General features: G+C 46.6%; 1 protein-coding gene across 2 annotated transcripts in view; it reads left to right on the top strand.

Annotated features, from left to right (window-relative positions):
* The window catches only part of C15H10orf143 (chromosome 15 C10orf143 homolog), a 42,805-nt gene extending 25,452 nt beyond the window's left edge, over positions 1-17,353 (top strand). Inside the window, exons 2-4 of one of the 2 annotated variants that reach the window (XM_027596540.2) lie at positions 3,100-3,207; positions 3,315-3,377; positions 16,795-17,353. In XM_027596540.2, coding sequence (XP_027452341.1) covers positions 3,100-3,207; positions 3,315-3,377; positions 16,795-16,824 — 201 coding nt within the window. In that variant the 3' untranslated portion in view covers positions 16,825-17,353. Of the gene's footprint in view, positions 1-3,099; positions 3,208-3,314; positions 3,378-4,420; positions 5,287-16,794 lie in introns of those variants that run through there. The other variant, XM_027596539.2, reaches the window with a different exon arrangement.
* Positions 17,354-17,611: the final 258 nt, after the last annotated feature.

Here is a 17,611-nt window from a genome sequence, read left to right as displayed (position 1 = left end):
TTTTGGCCTTTCTGAATGACTTTATTTTAGGTATGTCTCTTGTGTACAGGATACAGTTGGGTCTTGTTCTGTGAACCCAATTAAAAACCTTTTTCTTTAAATAAGTAAATTAAGTCCATTAATATTTATTGACATGACTGATTTATTTGCTTGTAACTCTATCAAAATATTTTATGATATGCATATTTTGTTGTATTTGCCATTCCTTTAGGAGATCTGTATTCTTTGCTTTTATATTTTTGATTTTGGATTTAGATAGATTTGTATTTTCTATTTATTACCTATGTATTTTAAACCTTTTTTTATGTCCTTAGTAACCCGTTTTGTTAAACTCTTTATTGTCTGATTTGGTTTTTTCCCTTGTATTCTTTAATGCACACCGGTTGCTCACACAGTAATGACCTATACATTAATCAGAGTTTTTGCTCTTTACCTCTTCCTTCATCTCACATTTAGTTGAATTATTTCTGTTTTGTCACAGTATGTAATATTTGTACATCAGTCTTCCAGCCTAATTGCACCTTTATTTTGGTCTAATATGTACATCTAAATATTTTTAATGTGTCTCATAAATCCTTTTGCTGAAATTTTCCCATTCGTCAGTAGGCAGATAAAGTTTACCCTCACATAGAATCCTCAAGAAGGGCCGACTGGGTGTGATATTCTCCAAATTCATGAATGTTAAAAACTGCTTTTCTGTAGTCTTGGTAATTGAATGATGGCTTGCTGGATTTAAAATTCTTGGTTCATACTTTCATTGAATTTATAATGTTGCTCCATTGTTGCCTTGCTTGTGTGTTGGTTTTGAAAGTCTGTTAGTCTACTTCCTTTGCGTATTTATTGATTGGTGCCATGGGCCTTGAGGACTTTGTCCTTACCTTTGAAATCCCATAGTTTCATTAGGATGCGTCTCAGAGTTGATCCTTCTGGGTTATTTTTCCTGGGTACCCAGTGAGCCCTTTCCTTTGAAGATTTGGGCCTTTCTCCATTCTGGAAATTTTCTTGCAGAGTTACATGTTAGCTTTACTGTTTTGTTTTCCTCTTTTACGAAGGCAGATTTATGGACATCACTCCTTTGTCTTCTCTCCCCACCACTTGCTTTCCTCCCCTTTCCCGTCTTTCTCAGTGTCGCTGCCCTCCTCTTGGTTGTGGTCCTGGCTGTCCTCAGTGCCCTTTGTTAGTTTTCATTTGAATTGATTCTCCTTGGGTGTTCTGTAATTGATTCCTTATTTCTGAGGTAATTTTGTTTTCCTTCCGTAACTTTCCTGAGTCTGCTCACCTCTCCCCTGCTTTCTCCATTTTTGTCCTTTTCTGTTTTTAATTCTATGTTTCTAATTCAGTGTGGTATATTTAATTATGTTTTTGAGAGTATAAATTCCAATTTTCTTTTGACTCGTGGTAGTTTTCAGGAGGACGTTTTTATGGTACTGAGTGTTTAAAAGATTGCGTCTGGTGGCAGCCTCTTCGGTTGGTTTGGCCAAGTGCAGGGGCTGCCGTGGCAGCTGTTGGCTGGCTGCTCGGCTTTGGTGAGGACAGGTCAGGGTGAATCTAATGATACTCCTCTTTACTCCTAGGACCCTACACTTTCCCTCTTTCTCTTTTAGCTTCACCACTCAGTTGCCGAAGGGTGCTTCTCCCTTCCTCTTTTGTCTGTTTTCTTCCCTGGAATGCCTCTCTAAATGGTGTCTGTCCTCTTACACTGCATGTGTGGGCCTTGAAGTCCCTTCCCTGACAGAGGCAGTCAGGCACGTCATAGTGTCTTCATGTTCGTATGGACTTCCTCACCCTTCTGCTGTGCTCCTCTCTGTCTTGCGGTCTTTCCCTCTGCCCTGGCCCACTGGAGCTCATGAAGACAGGTGTGAGCTAGGGGCACGAGGGACCTACACCAGGACCTGGTGGCTTTTCTCTTACCTTTTTCTTCATATTTTACATTCTCTGGCTTCATGTTATGCCCAGGGTGTGGTTTGATGTAGAATTTGTAGTTTCATCTGGGGAACCATAAGGAAGTCAGTGACTGCGTAGCCGGCCTTATCTTCAGCCATCCAGAGGTCAAGCACTCACCCAAGAAATTCTTCTCAGTGGGCTGAGGGACTCGGAGCTCAGCATTTTCCAGTTTAATCCTAAAATTTCCATGTAATCTTTAAGGCATATTAGAGAACAGTAAAACTAGCACTCTAACCTATGATATAAGGCTTCTATATTGAATAAATCCATTTAAAAAAAAAGTCAGTTTAGAAAATACAAATAAGTAATAGTATAGATAAGGAACAAATTTCGTAGAAACCATGTCGATGGTTTGCAAGAGACCAGAGAGGCGGAGGGAGCCGCAGTGTAAGGGCCGTTTACTGACCTGGCGGGAGCTGTCCAGCAGCAGGGCTCACAGGCTGGCCCAGGGAGCAAGGGATGGACTTCACGACCCTTTGCAAAGGTCTTCCAGCTTCTCAACTTTGTGTCACTGAAAACATTGTTACCCTTCAAAATGCACAAAGTCTTGGGATTTTGATAGTGAATAATTTTTTTTTCTTTAGCGTTAGAGGATTGCTTTTGTAATTTATCTTTTTTAGTTCATGGGGAAGCAAAAACCAAATGCTAACTTTCCCAGAGGTTATCAGTTATGGAGCATGTATGCAACCTGAAAATAAGTAAAGTTAATTTGCTCTTCAGTGTCAGTAAGACAAAGAATTATTCACATGTGAATTATTTACATTGTATTAAGATAGTATGGAACTCGAAACTAGGCAAAATGTGTTGAAGCATGTAACTAGTTTCCTGAACAAAATTGATAGATTTTGTATATTTTCAATATCAGTAAACCAGTCACAATAGTTTATTATAAGAATTTTGGCCAAAATTGTTTCAAATGTCTATTTTAAATCCATAAAGCCAAGTAAACCCCAAATAGTGCTAGAAATAATGAGGTTAAATATAATTGATGGAACGTGTTCCTGAAAGACGGTGTTTAAAGTCACCCCTCAAACGTCCTATAAACTCACTCAGCTCTACAGGGGTCTGTGTTTGCAGCTGAAGTTTGCAGAAAGCAAATCCAATTAGTGTCCTGTGCTCCCGGAGCCGTCTCCAGTGAAGTTTCATGTCTTTCAGAAACGGGCATGCAGGAGAGTAGAAGCCGCCGGGCCGGAATGGGGCTGCACCCCCGCGAAGCTCAGCGCCCTGATGTCTTGGAGTGGCGGGGGGCTGCCACGTGTGGGGGTAGGTTCCCATTCCCACCAAACCAGCTGTGACCCATTTAAATATTTTAATAAAAAGTGTAAATAATGACTGTCCTGATGCATCTGCGGCTGTGATTTGTTAAATAGATTCCTCAGAACGGTGGAAGGAGCTCAGCCCAGCCTTGCCTGAGATGTATTGCGGGGGAGTCTGTAAGTGCATTCACCTTCTTGCTGTGACATAAAAGACAGACTTGCTCTTAAATATTAGATCCATAAAACAAAGTTAATAAAAACGGCAATTACATTTCTAAGGAATGAGGGATGTAAATAAAAAGATGCAGATTGATTTAAGCTTTTCTTGGCATTGTGCTAGGGTGCAAAATGATTTGTTTCCAGCTTCAGATTGAAAATAGAAATGAAAATACACTTAAAATTTTTTCTTAACACAGCGTTCAGGGGAGGGAACAGGCTACCGGATACGGTTAATAGGGATCATTTGAGGACATCTTGGAGAGAAGCGCTGACCTCAGTTAATTATCCGAATAGGAATGGACATTGTTTTCTCCTTTCCCTGGTTAAGCTTTCTTTGGTGTTCCCATAAACTTCACAGAAACCACAGATTTCAGGAGAAATGCAGTGTTCACAACATTAATTCAAAGTAAAGGAGGTCTAAAATGACCAGAGTCAGATTCTCAGTTTCCTGAGAATATTGGGCAGAATATCGTAAAGTATACACCGGCATAATACCACCTTTGTTATTAATTGTGCACTTACTCTAAGAACAAGTTAATGTCTTTGATAACCTCTGTAATTCTTGTTTTTTTATTTTAGATTTAGAATCTTAATATTGCAATAAAATAGAATTATGTTTCATTGCCACATAGAAACCAGGAGAGTGTGTGTGTGTGTGTGTGTGTGCATGTGTGTGTGTGTGTTTAGAAACCAAGTATGTGTGTGTATCTCTGTATATGTGAGTATTTCTTAGGTTGCCCTCTAAAGAGGTTAGAGAAACGTATTGCTCTGCTTTTGATCAGCAAAAGTTTGAGTTGATCCATCCTAAGTTTTTGAATGGGCATATCGCAGGCTACTGTGTTTTACAATGAGAGGCAATGATTTTGTTTTAAATGAAGACCTAATGCTGTGTCAGTTATTGCCCACGTGAACCTCTGATTCTCTGAAGTCATTGGAGAAATACAAAAACAAAGCCTAGTGTCTGACTCATTCCATGGAGGTGTGCTTTTTGTACTCTTCAGGAGAATTTCTGCATGTTATGCTGCATTCCATGGTGTAATCCTGAACAACGGTGAAGTCAAAGATCTAGCAATTGGAACTTACTATATTTTAGGTTGATTCCTGTAACAGCCACTTATGCCCTAGAATACAAATACATAATGTTTACCCTGAGAAATGTGGCCCCATTATGACTAAATTGTGTTAGTGCTGGTGACTCACTGGTAACCTTCCTTGTTCTCATCCCATTTCCATGGACTGTATCTTTCAAATCCCCCCATCTGCTGGGCAAACACTTGGAACGTAATATGGATTCTTAATACTCCGAGACGTTGTGTTCTGTCATGAATGGCTTAAAGAAAAAAATTTGGCTCAAGCAACTGATTGGATCATTTTAGCTAATATTTTGTTTGAACAACAGTTTCTATTTGATTAGGATTTTTCCTTCCTTTGTAACTCCCCAAGCTTGCCTCTGTTCTGTTTCATAGGAAATGAATCTGTGAGCAGAGAACCTATATTGATATGTAAATACATCATTTTTTCCTTGGTGCTCAAAATTCTTTTCATCTAAATTTCAGAAACCGACTTTAAAAAATCAGTTTCCCTTTATCTGTAGTTATTCTCAATAAAATTTCACCCAAGCTTGGGTGATTTAATATTTACACCCACTGTTACAAAAGTCTTATGTAAATAAAGATTGAAATGTGAATTTGAAAAGTCACACCTCTTGATATTTGAACAGACTATAGGTGCATATATCTTCTTTTTCTAATAACATGGCTAGTTTCTCTCCTAAGCTTTTAAAATAATAAGACACTATTTTTATATTCTGGAACATCAGAAGGTTCAGTGCTAAATAAAAAGCAAATAGTATTTTTAGAAATGCGAGATCCCAGGGAGAAGTACTTAACAGTAAATCACCGATGGGCAGCAATTCCAAATTTCAGAAGACTTTATTAGACACACAGCTCCATTCACAAATGTGCATCTGTGTGCATTGGTGTGCCCCGTCCTGTACCATTGTTCCTAGAGCAGATCCAGGGTGGTGACCTGGGCTCAAAGAGAAGTAAAGGTTGCATTGAGGGGTCTTTGGAGCCCTAACAGGAGACTTGCCTATGAGTCTCAGCTTCTTTGGTGCTTCTCTCACCACAACCTCCCTTGGTGCTCCCCCCAGCGCCTCCCTTGGTGCCCCCCCGAGCGCCTCCCTTGGTGCCGCCCCCCAGCGCCTCCCTTGGTGCCCCCCCCCAGCGCCTCCCTTGGTGCCGCCCCCCAGCGCCTCCCTTGGTGCTCCCCCCATCACCTCCCTTGCACCTAGTTTTCTGGTGTGCTTCTGACCCGGCAGGTCCTGCTCTGAATCCTTACACGGCTTTCAGCTCCGTGCGTGAGCACCTGCTGTCTCTCCTGAGCTTTTCCTCATTTTTAACACGGATCGTTTCTCATGCATGCAGGGTCTTGGCTTCTCAAGTATGCGGGGACGTTTTTAGTTGACCTCCCCCGCCTCGTTTTCCAGGTTGGCGCGTGGCCCCCTCCCCGTGTGGTCTGTGCTGGCTGCCTTTGCAGTGACCGAGGCTTCGGCCTGCTGCGAGGTCCCTGCCGGGGTGCACGCTGCTCCATAGAGGCGCCTCCTCTTAGCCCTGCTTCGTCCTGCTCAGGTTACTGACAACTGCAGGGAGACGGTCCCCGTCCTTGTGGTGGGACGTGGTGCTCCTCTCTGCTGCCCCGTCCAGGGCTGCGAGCCCAGAAGCAGTGCAGATGGCTGATGGCCGCCGTCCGCGGACCCCCTTTCCCTCACAGGTGGTTGCTCAGCTGGGCCCGGCCTCGCCAGCCGCTTCCTTCCTGGGGTCAGCTCAGCCGGCCTGGCACAGGGTCCGCCGCGGCCGCAGGGAGGGTGGAGACCGCGCCATCCTTTGCAGATTCTAACCCATTACATGAAACCTGACAGGGCTTTACAAACTCTATGAGCAACTGACTGAAGCTCCGTGGTGGTGGGGGGGGGGGGGCAGTATAAGGCAGAAAACTCTAGGAAGGACAGATTTCCCTCATTTGCTGAGACAGAGATGCCGGGTTCCCGCCACCGTTTTCCAAGTGGTGTCTGGTCTCTGACACCAAAACTGCCCAGTGCAGGAGCCCTTCAGGGGCAGCACCGCCCTCAGGTTTTATTGGGTCAGTATGATGGTCAGCTGCCTTTTCTTTCTCAGCTCCATTCCCCACCGTTGCTCTGCTCTGCTCTTGTCTTGTGGCTTCTGGTTTCTGACCCTGGACGCTGGAGGGAGGTGGGGGCTGGGCTGGGAGCCAGAGCATCTCTCCCTCTGCCCCCTCCCTCCAAGGTGCCAACTTCTACAGAGTTGTCCCCCGTGGCGCCAGCTCCTGTGGGTGGCACGGGCTCCCAGGCTCTGGGCTATGCTGCTGCCTCCCTCGGTCCTCCCCACCAGGGGAGGCTGCAGCTGTCTGGGCGGGGGAGGGGGGTAGGGGGAAGGGGGCGCAGTATCTGGTTGCCTTGCCCTCCCCCATGTGGCTTTTCTGCTCTTCCATCGTTAGTGTGCTTGAAGCCACATTAAATTCCGTGTGAGGTACCTAAATTCCTCTCTGACCAGACCCTCTTGGCCTTAATTACCTAATGAGAGACAGGTCCTCCTGGGAAAAAAAAGAAAGAGATGGCTGTTTTCAACCTGGGCCTCTGGGCCTTCGCTGCTTGCCCTCAGGTGTCCGGGTGGAGTCCAGCAGGCTCGGCATTCAGGAGTGTGGGCAGAACCTGCCCCAGCTTGGAGTCACCTGGGTGGTGTGGCAAGCCTGGGTGTTAGATTGAAAAAGAGTCAGGCCCTTTCATATTGCTCACTTGTGTGTTGTTCTGTTATCTGGGGTTAACTGGGTTTTATTACCCAGACTGGTAGTGAATTGCCATAAAAAGGCCAATGTGCCAAGCATGATGTTTTGGTTTATGGACCCCCCCCACAACACACACACCAACAAATTAATTTTGGATAGCAGCCCATTCATTAGCGTTGAGGGCAAATACTAAGGGAGAAGTCTCAATTAACCTCTATACTACTCACTTTCTTTTTTTTTTAGATTTTACTTATTTATTTGAGACAGAGAGAGAGCATGAGAGGGGGAAGGGTCAGAGGGAGAAGCAGACTCCCGGTGGAGCAGGGAGCCCGATGTAGGACTCGATCCTGGGACTCCAGGATCATGACCTGAGCCGAAGGCAGTCGCCCAACCAACTGAGCCACCCAGGTGCCCTGTGCTACTCACTTTTTGACATTGAAACGCACTGCCTGTCCATGGTGAGGAGGGGCGGGAGCAGAAATTGAGGGCAGGGCATCCAGGGTTTGGTCCATGCCTGCTGGCTGGTGGCCTCGCAGGGACAGCAGGGGCAGCCCACGTGTGATTATTCTGATTCTAAAGGGATACACTTGTTTTCTTTGCACTTTTTATCTCCAAATGGATGACCTTTAAAGTATTTGTTTTATTTTATTTACCTGTCTGTCTTATTGGTAATTGCTTCCTGCATCTGTAGTATCTATAAACAAAGCCCTGGAGCAGGAACCCCTCCAGAAGCTGGTGTGCACCAGTCTGCCTGCCCGCCCCCCCCCGCCCCAGCCTGCGTCACAGCAGGGGGATGGCTGTTGTGGTCAAGCTCAGTGGTCCAGGTGTCAAGCTGCGGACAAGGCGGAGATGAAAATGTAATGTTCTGACACAGATTAGGGAAGATCGATGTGCAGTGGTTTGTTCTTTGTGTCCTGTTTCAGCAAGAGCTAGTCCTTGTCAGCCCTTTATTCTTACGTCCTGAGAGGAGAAAACGCAATCAGGCAGGATCAAGGGAAATTTCACTGATTCTTCCGTCAGAATCAAATTGTGCTTGTCCGTTTTCCCCAGGTTTGTCAAGGATCCTAGAGTTCATTGAACCCCGTCCATTTACAGATAAGGAGAGTCGGGTCCGCCATGGTTGATGGGCAGGTTCCTGGCCCTCTTGCTCCTCTTGGCTGGTCTGCATGCTCGTAGCCAGACTGCCAGCCTCCTTGCCCCGCACTGGGCGCAGCGAGCGGCCGCTGTGAGGCGCTGCAGCCAGGGTGTGGGTCTTCACGGGCATCACACCCAGACATAAGGAGAGCTCCTTGGCGAAGGCACAGCGCTGAATTACTCAGATGGAAGAACACTCTGGCCAAGGGAAGAGTCCAGCTGTGTCAGTACAGCCAAGTGTGAATCCCAAAATAGAGGCGTTTGAATAGACTTGCTTACAAAATCTTCAGATTTAGCTTCTGATGGTAAATGTTTTCTCTAGAGTATGGGAACCAGGAAAATAGTTTTGTTTTTTCTTTTTTTTTTAACTATGTTATTGAGATAATTTCCAGGCTCTGAAGGAACACAGAGCCTTCAGATGACTAGAAAAACAAAACGAATGCTTCATTCTCTATAAATAAAGTGAGTGAAACCATGAGGAGATGGTGCTGTGGATTAAAAGCACTTTAAGGAAAACGTCACGTAGACTCGCTGGGAGCCCGCTCAGCTGTGCGGATGGACGCTCGCCGCCTTCTGCTGCGGGTGGACCATGGTGTCAGGTACACAGTCAGTCTGTTGTGAGTGCAGACGGAACACAGAGCAGTGCGTACAGACACATCCCTGGTGGCCATGGCGAGGTCCTCCTTTGTTGGGTTTGGTCTTGGAACGGGCTGGGGAGGGGGGCTGGGGCCTAGGGGTTGGAATTCTAATGCCCAGAGGCAGATGTGACTGACCGGTGGAGGCACGGGAGCCAGAATCTGGGCCCTTGCAGAAAGTTCTGAGTCTGGGAGATCTGCCTGTACCTTAAAGGACATTAGAAACTAAAATACCAGGCCATACATGGGTGTGGGCTCCAAGTTTATTCTGTCCCAGTGGTATGAGAACCAAAAGGAAAGCATGAACATAAAAATAGATACAGGCTCTTGAAGTCCTTTAAGGCCTTGGGCAGTGGCAAATGCAGAATCATCTTGCAGGCACATCTCCACCATCCAAGGCACACGGGATTCAGAGCTGAGACCGTCTGCACAGAGAATGTCACATCAGAACAATATAAATAACATAACAGATCTACCACTGCAGGTGCGGTGGGGGTGGGGGCACAACAGGAATTATAACAAACAGAAGAATAAATCTCCACGATTCTGAAATGTATTATAAAAGAACTTCACTATGTGAAGTTCACTATAAAGATAATTATTTTAATTTCAAAAACAAATGATTAAGAAGAAATAGAGCCAGGGGCATCTGGGTGGCACAGTGGGTTAAGCGACTGACTCTCAGTTTCGGCTCAGGTCATGATCTCAGGTTGTGAGATCGAGCCCCATGTTGGGCTCTGCACTCAACGAGGAGTCAGCTTGAGATAATCTCTCTCTCCCTCTCCCTCTGCCCTTCCCCTGCTCATAGACTCTCTCTCTCAAAATAAAAATAATAAGATTTAAGATAGAAGAAATAGAGCCGTAATGAAAGGAGAGGACAGTGTGAAAGAAGAATTAGAAGGTTAAAAAAAAAAAACCAAAAATCCTTCTAAAAGTGAATGATAACAATCATTGAAGTGAAACATAAAGACAGAATTAGTGAAGTAGATTTATCTGGGGAAGTCATCCAAAACAGCATGAAATGGAAAGATATGGAAAGTATGAAACCATGATTGGGAGTCAGAAGAAAGAATGGAAGGTCTGTCAGGGAATCCAGAAGGAACGAATTTAGAGAACAGGAGAGGAAAGGATAATGAAAAGACCTGACTTGAGAAGACTTATGGCTTTTGAAAAGATAGCGGCTGAGAATTTCCCAGAATTGAAGAAAGACATGTATAGCCAGACAGTTTTGAGGCAGAAGAACAAGGTGACAGAGATTACCTGTCAGATGTCAAGATACATTACAAAGTTGTGAGAATTCGAACAATGTGCTGTTGGCCCAGGGATAGGGAAATAGACCAGTGCAATCAATTTGAGGGCTTTAAACTTGGGTATATGGCAGCTCAGTGCATTGCAGAGATGGTATAGCAAGTCATTTGGGAATGATGGGGTCCTCTAACTGTGCTAAGATGTGTGGCCATCTATATGAGGGAAAATAAGATTAGATCTCTACCTCACAAATCAATCCTGGGAGGTGGGGGGAAGGTTAAAGACCCTAAATGTGCAAAGTACAAAATCTAATAAAGCCACAGGGAAAAGATTGATGTATTTGACTGTGTACATAAGACACATTGCATACCAGAATTCCTCATCACTGTTGAAGAAGATCCTTCCATAGAGCAGGGGAGACATTTGTGACATACCAAATGGAGTGTAGCAGGTACATGGATAAAGTCTATGAATTGGCAATTTAGAGAAGAGGAAACCAAACTAGCCAGTAAACGTAAATGGACGTTAAGCCTTGCTAGTAATCAAGGGTATCAACTGAAAGCATCAAATTAACAGGAAAAAAAAATAGTAACAAAGCTCCAAAGTGTGGAGAAGGATATGGGACATCCTCTAGCCTCTGGCCCTCGTCCCCCTCCCCCCACTTCAGTCCTACCCACTTATCCCTTCCCCTGATCTGAAAGGAATTGTTTGCCAAACCTGACCCCTTTAAAGACGATCCGTCGGAGACTGAGTACGAACAGTGTGCTGAGTCGCTCATTAGAAGCCGATGATGGAAGTGTGGGCAAGAATGTGGAGTGAAAGGATTTGCCCACCTTGTTGGAGGCCGTGCACCTTGGCTCTGTGACTTACAGAGCAAATACCTACTAAGGGTGGTGGCAGGCGTTCCCTGTGACCCAGAAGATTCCTTCCTGAGAAGGCACTCTAACAGATGTCCAAAGAAATGTGTACAAAATAATTACAGTGGCATTGCTGGCTTAGCAAAAAGCCAGAAACAACCCACCTGTCCAATAGGACAATGGATAAGTCAGTTTGGGTATATTAATTCAATGAAATATACACAGTAAAAATGGATGAATTAAGGAAATTGCAGAAGACCGTGTATAGAATGATGCCATTTAGATACAATTTTAAACATGTAAAACATTGATATTAACTAAAAGAGTAAAAGATGGTTCTGACAATGAGAGACCTCAAGTTTAGGACTATGAGCTTATTTCTCCTTAGGGCGTGCGTGAGGGCTCAGGACGTGCAGGGTGTTTCATTCGTATCTCAAATGCGCTCTCTCCCAACCTGTGCGGTGTGTTATATTTTTGTCTATAGCTTTTTTGTTCTGAAATCATGGCGGGTGGGTCTTGGGCGTGATGTCTCTGCAAATCCATCACGGTGAAGGGGAAGGACAGTAAAGAGGAAATTCCGTGGAGCTGCTGGGGAGACATGACGGATTATCCAGGGTGGGGTGATGCTTTTGCCACAGACCCCAAAGACCTTGGCGTGACATCTTTGATGTGCTCAGGGGACGGTGCCTGTGTGAGCATGTGGGCCGGCTGTACAAAGCACAGGGCTAGGATGACCAGTGCCAATGGGAGCCCCCCTGCCCCCCACGTACAGGAAATGTGGCCACCAAAACTGACTCCAGAAGAGAATATAAATGGACCAGTAATAGCGGTGAGTGAGGTGAGTTGGGAAAGTGACCCCAAAGCTACCACCACAGGTGGCTTTATAGGTTAAAAAAAATCCTATGTGAAGTCAAACGTGGGTGAGTTAACTTTAGAAAAACTCCTACATTGATCAAAGGAGGAAAAAAAACCCAAATGATCATCTAAATTGATGCAGAAATAGCATCCAGTTACTCCAAATCCCACTCATGATAAAAACTCAGCAAACCAGAAATAGAAGTGTTTATCCTGGGGAGGTTTGGGGCTTGCCCTACTTCATGGAAGCACTTCCATTGACAAAGAGGGAAGCACGGGTTCGCTTGCTGTCTCCACTTCTGTTTAGTGCGCAGAGTGTGCTCATGTGCTGGGGTGCCTGACTATCCAGGGAGGGATGATCTTTGACCTTTGGCGCGTTAAGATAAGAAAAAAGAAGCAATGGTGTAAGAATTGGAAAGGGAAAAAATAAACTTATTTCCAGATGATAGAATTATCTACACAGAAAATCCAAGAAAAGCTACAGATAAAGTGCTAGAACTAATATTCACCATCCTTGTTGGATATACGATGAACATTCAAACATAGGATGGATGAGTGGATAGAGAAACTGTGTACATACAGTGGAATGTTATTCAGCCATAAAAAAAGAACGAAACCCTGCCATTTGCAACAATATGGATGAACCTTGAGGGCATTATACCGAGTGAGATGAGTCAGAAAAAGACTCCTACTGTACGATCCCACTTATGTGTGGGGTCTTTTATTTAGAAAAAGAAAAAGTGGCTCGTAGATACAGAGAGCAGGTGGGTGGATGCCAAAGGTAGGGGAGAGGGGGCTGGAGAAATGGGGTCAAATGGTGTAAAATGAAAATGAAAAATTTAAAAAGACAGCCGCAGCCCCGGTAAGTGGGTTCTTTAAAGTCCTCAGGCTCCTCCCGGGGGAGCCGGCTTGTGACATCAGCGTCCCCTCCGAGCGCCAGATACCCCTCCACTAGAGCCCGGATCCATGAGTTCGAGCTGAAACGATTTTATGTAAAAGAACAGCCTGAAAACTGGATTTTGGAGAGTCTGGCCTTAGTGCCTGCTTCCAAAGTCCACGAAAGCTGTGCGTGCAATTTGTTTTTTAGTTTTAAACTCCAGGCTTTTCCTAGAATGCACATTCCTCCACATACCCTATTTTTAAAATGACCTCTTTGTGTCCAGCTCAACAGTATTCTTCTGTGATACTCCTGATCCTCGCACATCTGGGATGTGAGTGTTGTAAGCTGCCCTGCTCGGGCAGGTGGAGCTGTGCCCAGCTCGAGCCTCAGCCTGGATTCAGCCCTAGATCTTCTTCCCCAGCGTGAGCACCTGACTCAACATCAGAAACGTGGGCAAGGTTATGGGATGCCACCTGGCCGACTCCACCTCCCCTGTCTTCAGTCCTACCCACTTACCCTTCCCCCTGCTCTCAATGGAGTGTTTCTCCAACTTGGTCCCTTCGAAGATAATCAGTGGGAAACAGGTTATAAAGTTTGCTCACTGTTGTTCTAAGTGGCTTGCTTGAAGCTGTTACTGAGTACTACCAAGTACTGAACTTCGTTCCTGTTGTCCACTCCCACCCCCTAGAAGGGTCCTACATGGATGAGGCTAGGGCAAGTTCCAGGGCCTTTGAGCTATGGGAAAATCTGGAACGGAGGCAAAAAAAAAAAAGTCATCTCAAGAATCAAGTGTCCTTTGCCTTGATGGGGGCCCTGCTCTCCTCAACTACTTCAGACACATGCTGACAGTTAAGCCTTGAAGGAAGGCCAGAAGTAGGGCAGTGGTGGGGTGGTCTGCCCTCAGGAGAACGTACCTGGAGAAAAGGCTGGCCCCAGGAAGTAGGCTCTGGAAGAGGAAACGGGGGCTTTGGGTGGGGACATCCTATCGGCCCTGCGGATTCTTTACCCCGTGGAGAGGTACAGCCGAAATGGGCCAGAGGGGGGCCCTGTGTGGCGTGAGGCCCAAGGCTGTGGGTGCACTGGAAGGGTAGCTTGGATGGAGGGAGAGAGAGATGAACTCTACTCAGTGGTAATAATTAGGAAACAAGTCACATTTATGATACTTCTTCCGGATGTGAGGAGCAGCGAGTCTTCAGATGACTAGAACAGAACAAAAGCTTCTCAAAGAGTAAAATCTGTTCCACCCCGAAGAGAGGGTGAACTGCGTTAAAAGGCAAGTTAGCACTTTCAGAAAAATGTGAAGGTCTGGCGCTGAGCTCCTGGCCAGTATCCTTTCAGTTGGGCCTGCAGGATTCCCTTCAGCACTTGTTGCAGGCTAGGTCTGCTAGCCACGGCTTGTCTCTGTGCACCTGGGGCTGGCTCAGGAGCACCTTCGTTTCTGGGGGCTAGTTTGACCGGATCTAGAACTCTCAATGGACCATCATTCAGCACTTGGCATACGTCGTTTCACTGCCTCCTGACATCTGTGTTTCTGTTGGGAAGTCGGCTGTTAATCTTCTGGAAGATCCCTTGTATGCGACACAACACTTTTCTCCCTCTGCCTCCAAGAGAATCTGAGCTTTGACACTTACTCTGCTGTGTCCAAACGTGGACACCTTTGGGCCTGAGGCCCCTTTGATCCCAATATTAGAAATGAATAAGAGCTGTGTTCCAAACATACCTTTCTTTGGTGGAAAACTGATGGAAGTGTATTTTATCAAAAGTGGTGTGTTCCTACTGTATCTTACGAGATGACTTTTCAAGCCTGATCAGGCAACAGGGCATCATCGGCGAGCATGAGCCCATGGACACAACTAACCTCTTCGCTCCTGTCGAGTCGGAGACGCAGTCAGTGCCCAGACCCCGCCGTCACACACGCCTCGGGGGGCTGGTGTGCGCCACAGGGCACTGCAGGGTCCAGGGACCGCACTCCCGACCTCTCAGTCAGGGATAGACAGGCTCCTCTTTGGGTGTGACTGTGGCTCTGCGCTGCGGGAGGGATGTTGACAAACTGCAAGGTGTCGAGAAGAGTGAATAGGACAATGTGGGAACCTGACAGGGCACCGGGGGGCAGGCTTTAAGGAGCAGTTTCTGCAGGTCCTTTATGTGCTTGAGATCCTGGCTCTCAGTCTTCACATTGACGTGGCTCTGTCTACGTAATTGTTAAGAGTCTGGTCATTCTGGCTCCAACACGTCTTCAGATAACCCCATTGCATGGGGAGGGTGGGGACGGGGGCTAGATGGAGACCTCTCAGTGAAGACCTTCTTAAAAGGAAAATTTGGTTTTTGAGCCACATGCTGGTGGTGCTGTTGGCAACAGTGGTGATGATGATGATGATGATGATAAAGAGCATTGTCCCATCCCCTCCCCACCAGCCAGTCTCACTGACCCTCCCCTGAGAGAGGCCCTGTCCTCTCTGGAGTCTGGCCTCCTGAGCCTGTCCACTGCATATTCCTTCTCCCACAGCCCCTGAGAGGGAGCTTCCCAGGCTCTGTCTGACCTCATCTCTGCAGCTTCCCGTGCCTGGAGCAGTGCTCCCTCACCCAGGCTCCTGTTGCCGAGCCTCTCACAACAGGAGCTTCCTGGCCAAAAACATTTGGGAAGTGCTAAGTCCTTTTCCCCACCTTTTGGAGATTTGTTGCATAGTAGATGATTAAAGAACCCAAGAATCACAGTAAAGACACTCGTTTAATTTTGTTCAATCCAGTGTTTGCAAAATGTCCTTTTGTGAAGGGATGCCTGTTACACATGCATTTCTGAGACTGTTTTGGGAAACCCAAGCCCGTTGAATGAATTCAGCACCTGTATTCACAATCTGGGCACAGCCTGACTATCCAAGTAGATCCCCTGTCCCTGCCTGTATGTGCCGTGAACCCTGCCTTCTGTCATCCCAGATGGCTTCTCTGGTTCTGAACATTCTGACCTGCTGTTCTCATTCCTGGGAGGCTCTCTCCCACCTTGTAAGATTCTGTTCTGTCTTCTTGGTCCACTCAAGATAACCTCTCCTACCTGAAGCCTTCCAGACCCCTGCTTAGGTAGAATCAGCAGCCTCCAGAGCATCCCGTTCCAGTCCACCTGAATGATTCATCTTTGTGACACACGTGCTCACAAGCCTGGGTGCCACCTCCCTGACTCTTTACCAGTCCCAGGTCTCTCAGGCTGGGTCCCCATGGCTCACGACAGCACCGCCTTCTAGGGAACGGACACCATCATGGACCAGACCGCTGCCTGGCCCAACCCAGCCTTCCTGGCCTCCACCAGCCTAGGGAGCCCGCCGGCATCATGATGTGGTCTTGGAGAGCAGGGCTCCCCTGCTGGCTCCTGCCACTGGGCCACAGATCCACTGCTCTCTGCCGGGATCGTGGCCAAGTGGGATAAAAGTTTCTAGATGCTGGACATCACCTCTCACTTCACAGTGGCTCAGTGTCTGGCCACCTGTCTGCCCCTAGCCATCTGGTCCTCCCAGTTCCTTCTGTGGGTAAAGGTGAGGAGGCATGAGGCGAGGTCGGCAGAGGCCCTGGACTGTTACAAACCTGGGTCACTTCCAGAGCCTGGTTCCCCTGAGAGCGGCTGCTACAGTGCCTTTTTGTGGGATCCCTACTCAATATTTAGACATCATTTTAAAAAATTCTCTTTTATGAATATATAAATTATATTTTCACTCTTTTTTTCCCCCCTCATAGCACTGTAGGGGAGAAGAAAAATAATGTTTATTGAGAACATTCTGTGTAACAGGCACTGTAGGAAGTGCTTTAAATATCTTTTTTATTATACGTTATGTATAGTCTGTAAATGTGTATTTACCTCAGAAATAAAACGGTCTTTACAAGTGGTGGCCCCGTCATTTTAAATGCAGTGCCGCGTGTGGGTGAACAGACAGCCACGGTAAATCCATTCCCATGATGTTTTTGTATCATTGTAGGGACATCTTAACCACACTGAGAGCCAATAGAAGGTGCAAGTTGGAAGGTTCCGTCCATGTGCCAACGAGGGTCGCCCTCAGGATGGAGCTGGGCGCCCACCTGTTCAAATCACAGCCTGTGTCCCCTGTCCAGGAGATCCTACCACCTGCTGTGCAAGAGCCAGGAGGACCCCGTCACCCCAGAGGAGCCCTCAAGCTGTTGTCCCCCGCTACACCTGCAGCTGTATCTTTCTTGACAGGGAAATCGTTTGCGTCATTTAAAAGATAAAAAAAAAACATCAGTATCAAACTTCCTGTGAGGTTTGAGAACCGTGTGGCTTCTGGAACCATGTATCCAGATGTGGCCCTGTTTTCACACTTCCCAGTTGTTTTGTGGACGGATTCAGGGCTGCTTATGTATTCTTTTTTAATTAAAAGACTTATTTTTATATTTAAAATGCGCTATAATCTTAGACTGAATTTCACTAAATGCTGGTATCCAATCTGTTCTGTGTCATTCCCCAAATGAAGTTATCAGGCACAGGGCCTCTTTTATATTAAAATGGAAATTTCTCATTTCTCTTGGGTTCTCCGTGCATCGTCTGATGGCGCCCTCCTCTCCGGGTCCGAAGGTTTCCCGAGCCGTCCTGGTACTTACCAGACAAGGCCGTCACAAAGCCGCCGGGTTACAGGACTGCGCCCAGGTTCTTTACCCTTCCAAAGCCGGAGGGGCACAGGGCCCCCGCACTCCCCCAGAGCCCTGTCCTCTGCCGGTGGCCGCCCCGGGGCACCGAGGGCCTGAAGAGCGAGCCCGCCCGTGGCCACGGCAGGTGGTCGT

This window comes from Zalophus californianus, chromosome 15 (genome assembly GCF_009762305.2).
Source record: "Zalophus californianus isolate mZalCal1 chromosome 15, mZalCal1.pri.v2, whole genome shotgun sequence".
NCBI lineage: Eukaryota > Metazoa > Chordata > Mammalia > Carnivora > Otariidae > Zalophus > Zalophus californianus.
The sequence above is the reverse complement of the archived record's forward strand: the minus strand, read 5'-3'. Positions and strand labels throughout refer to the sequence as shown.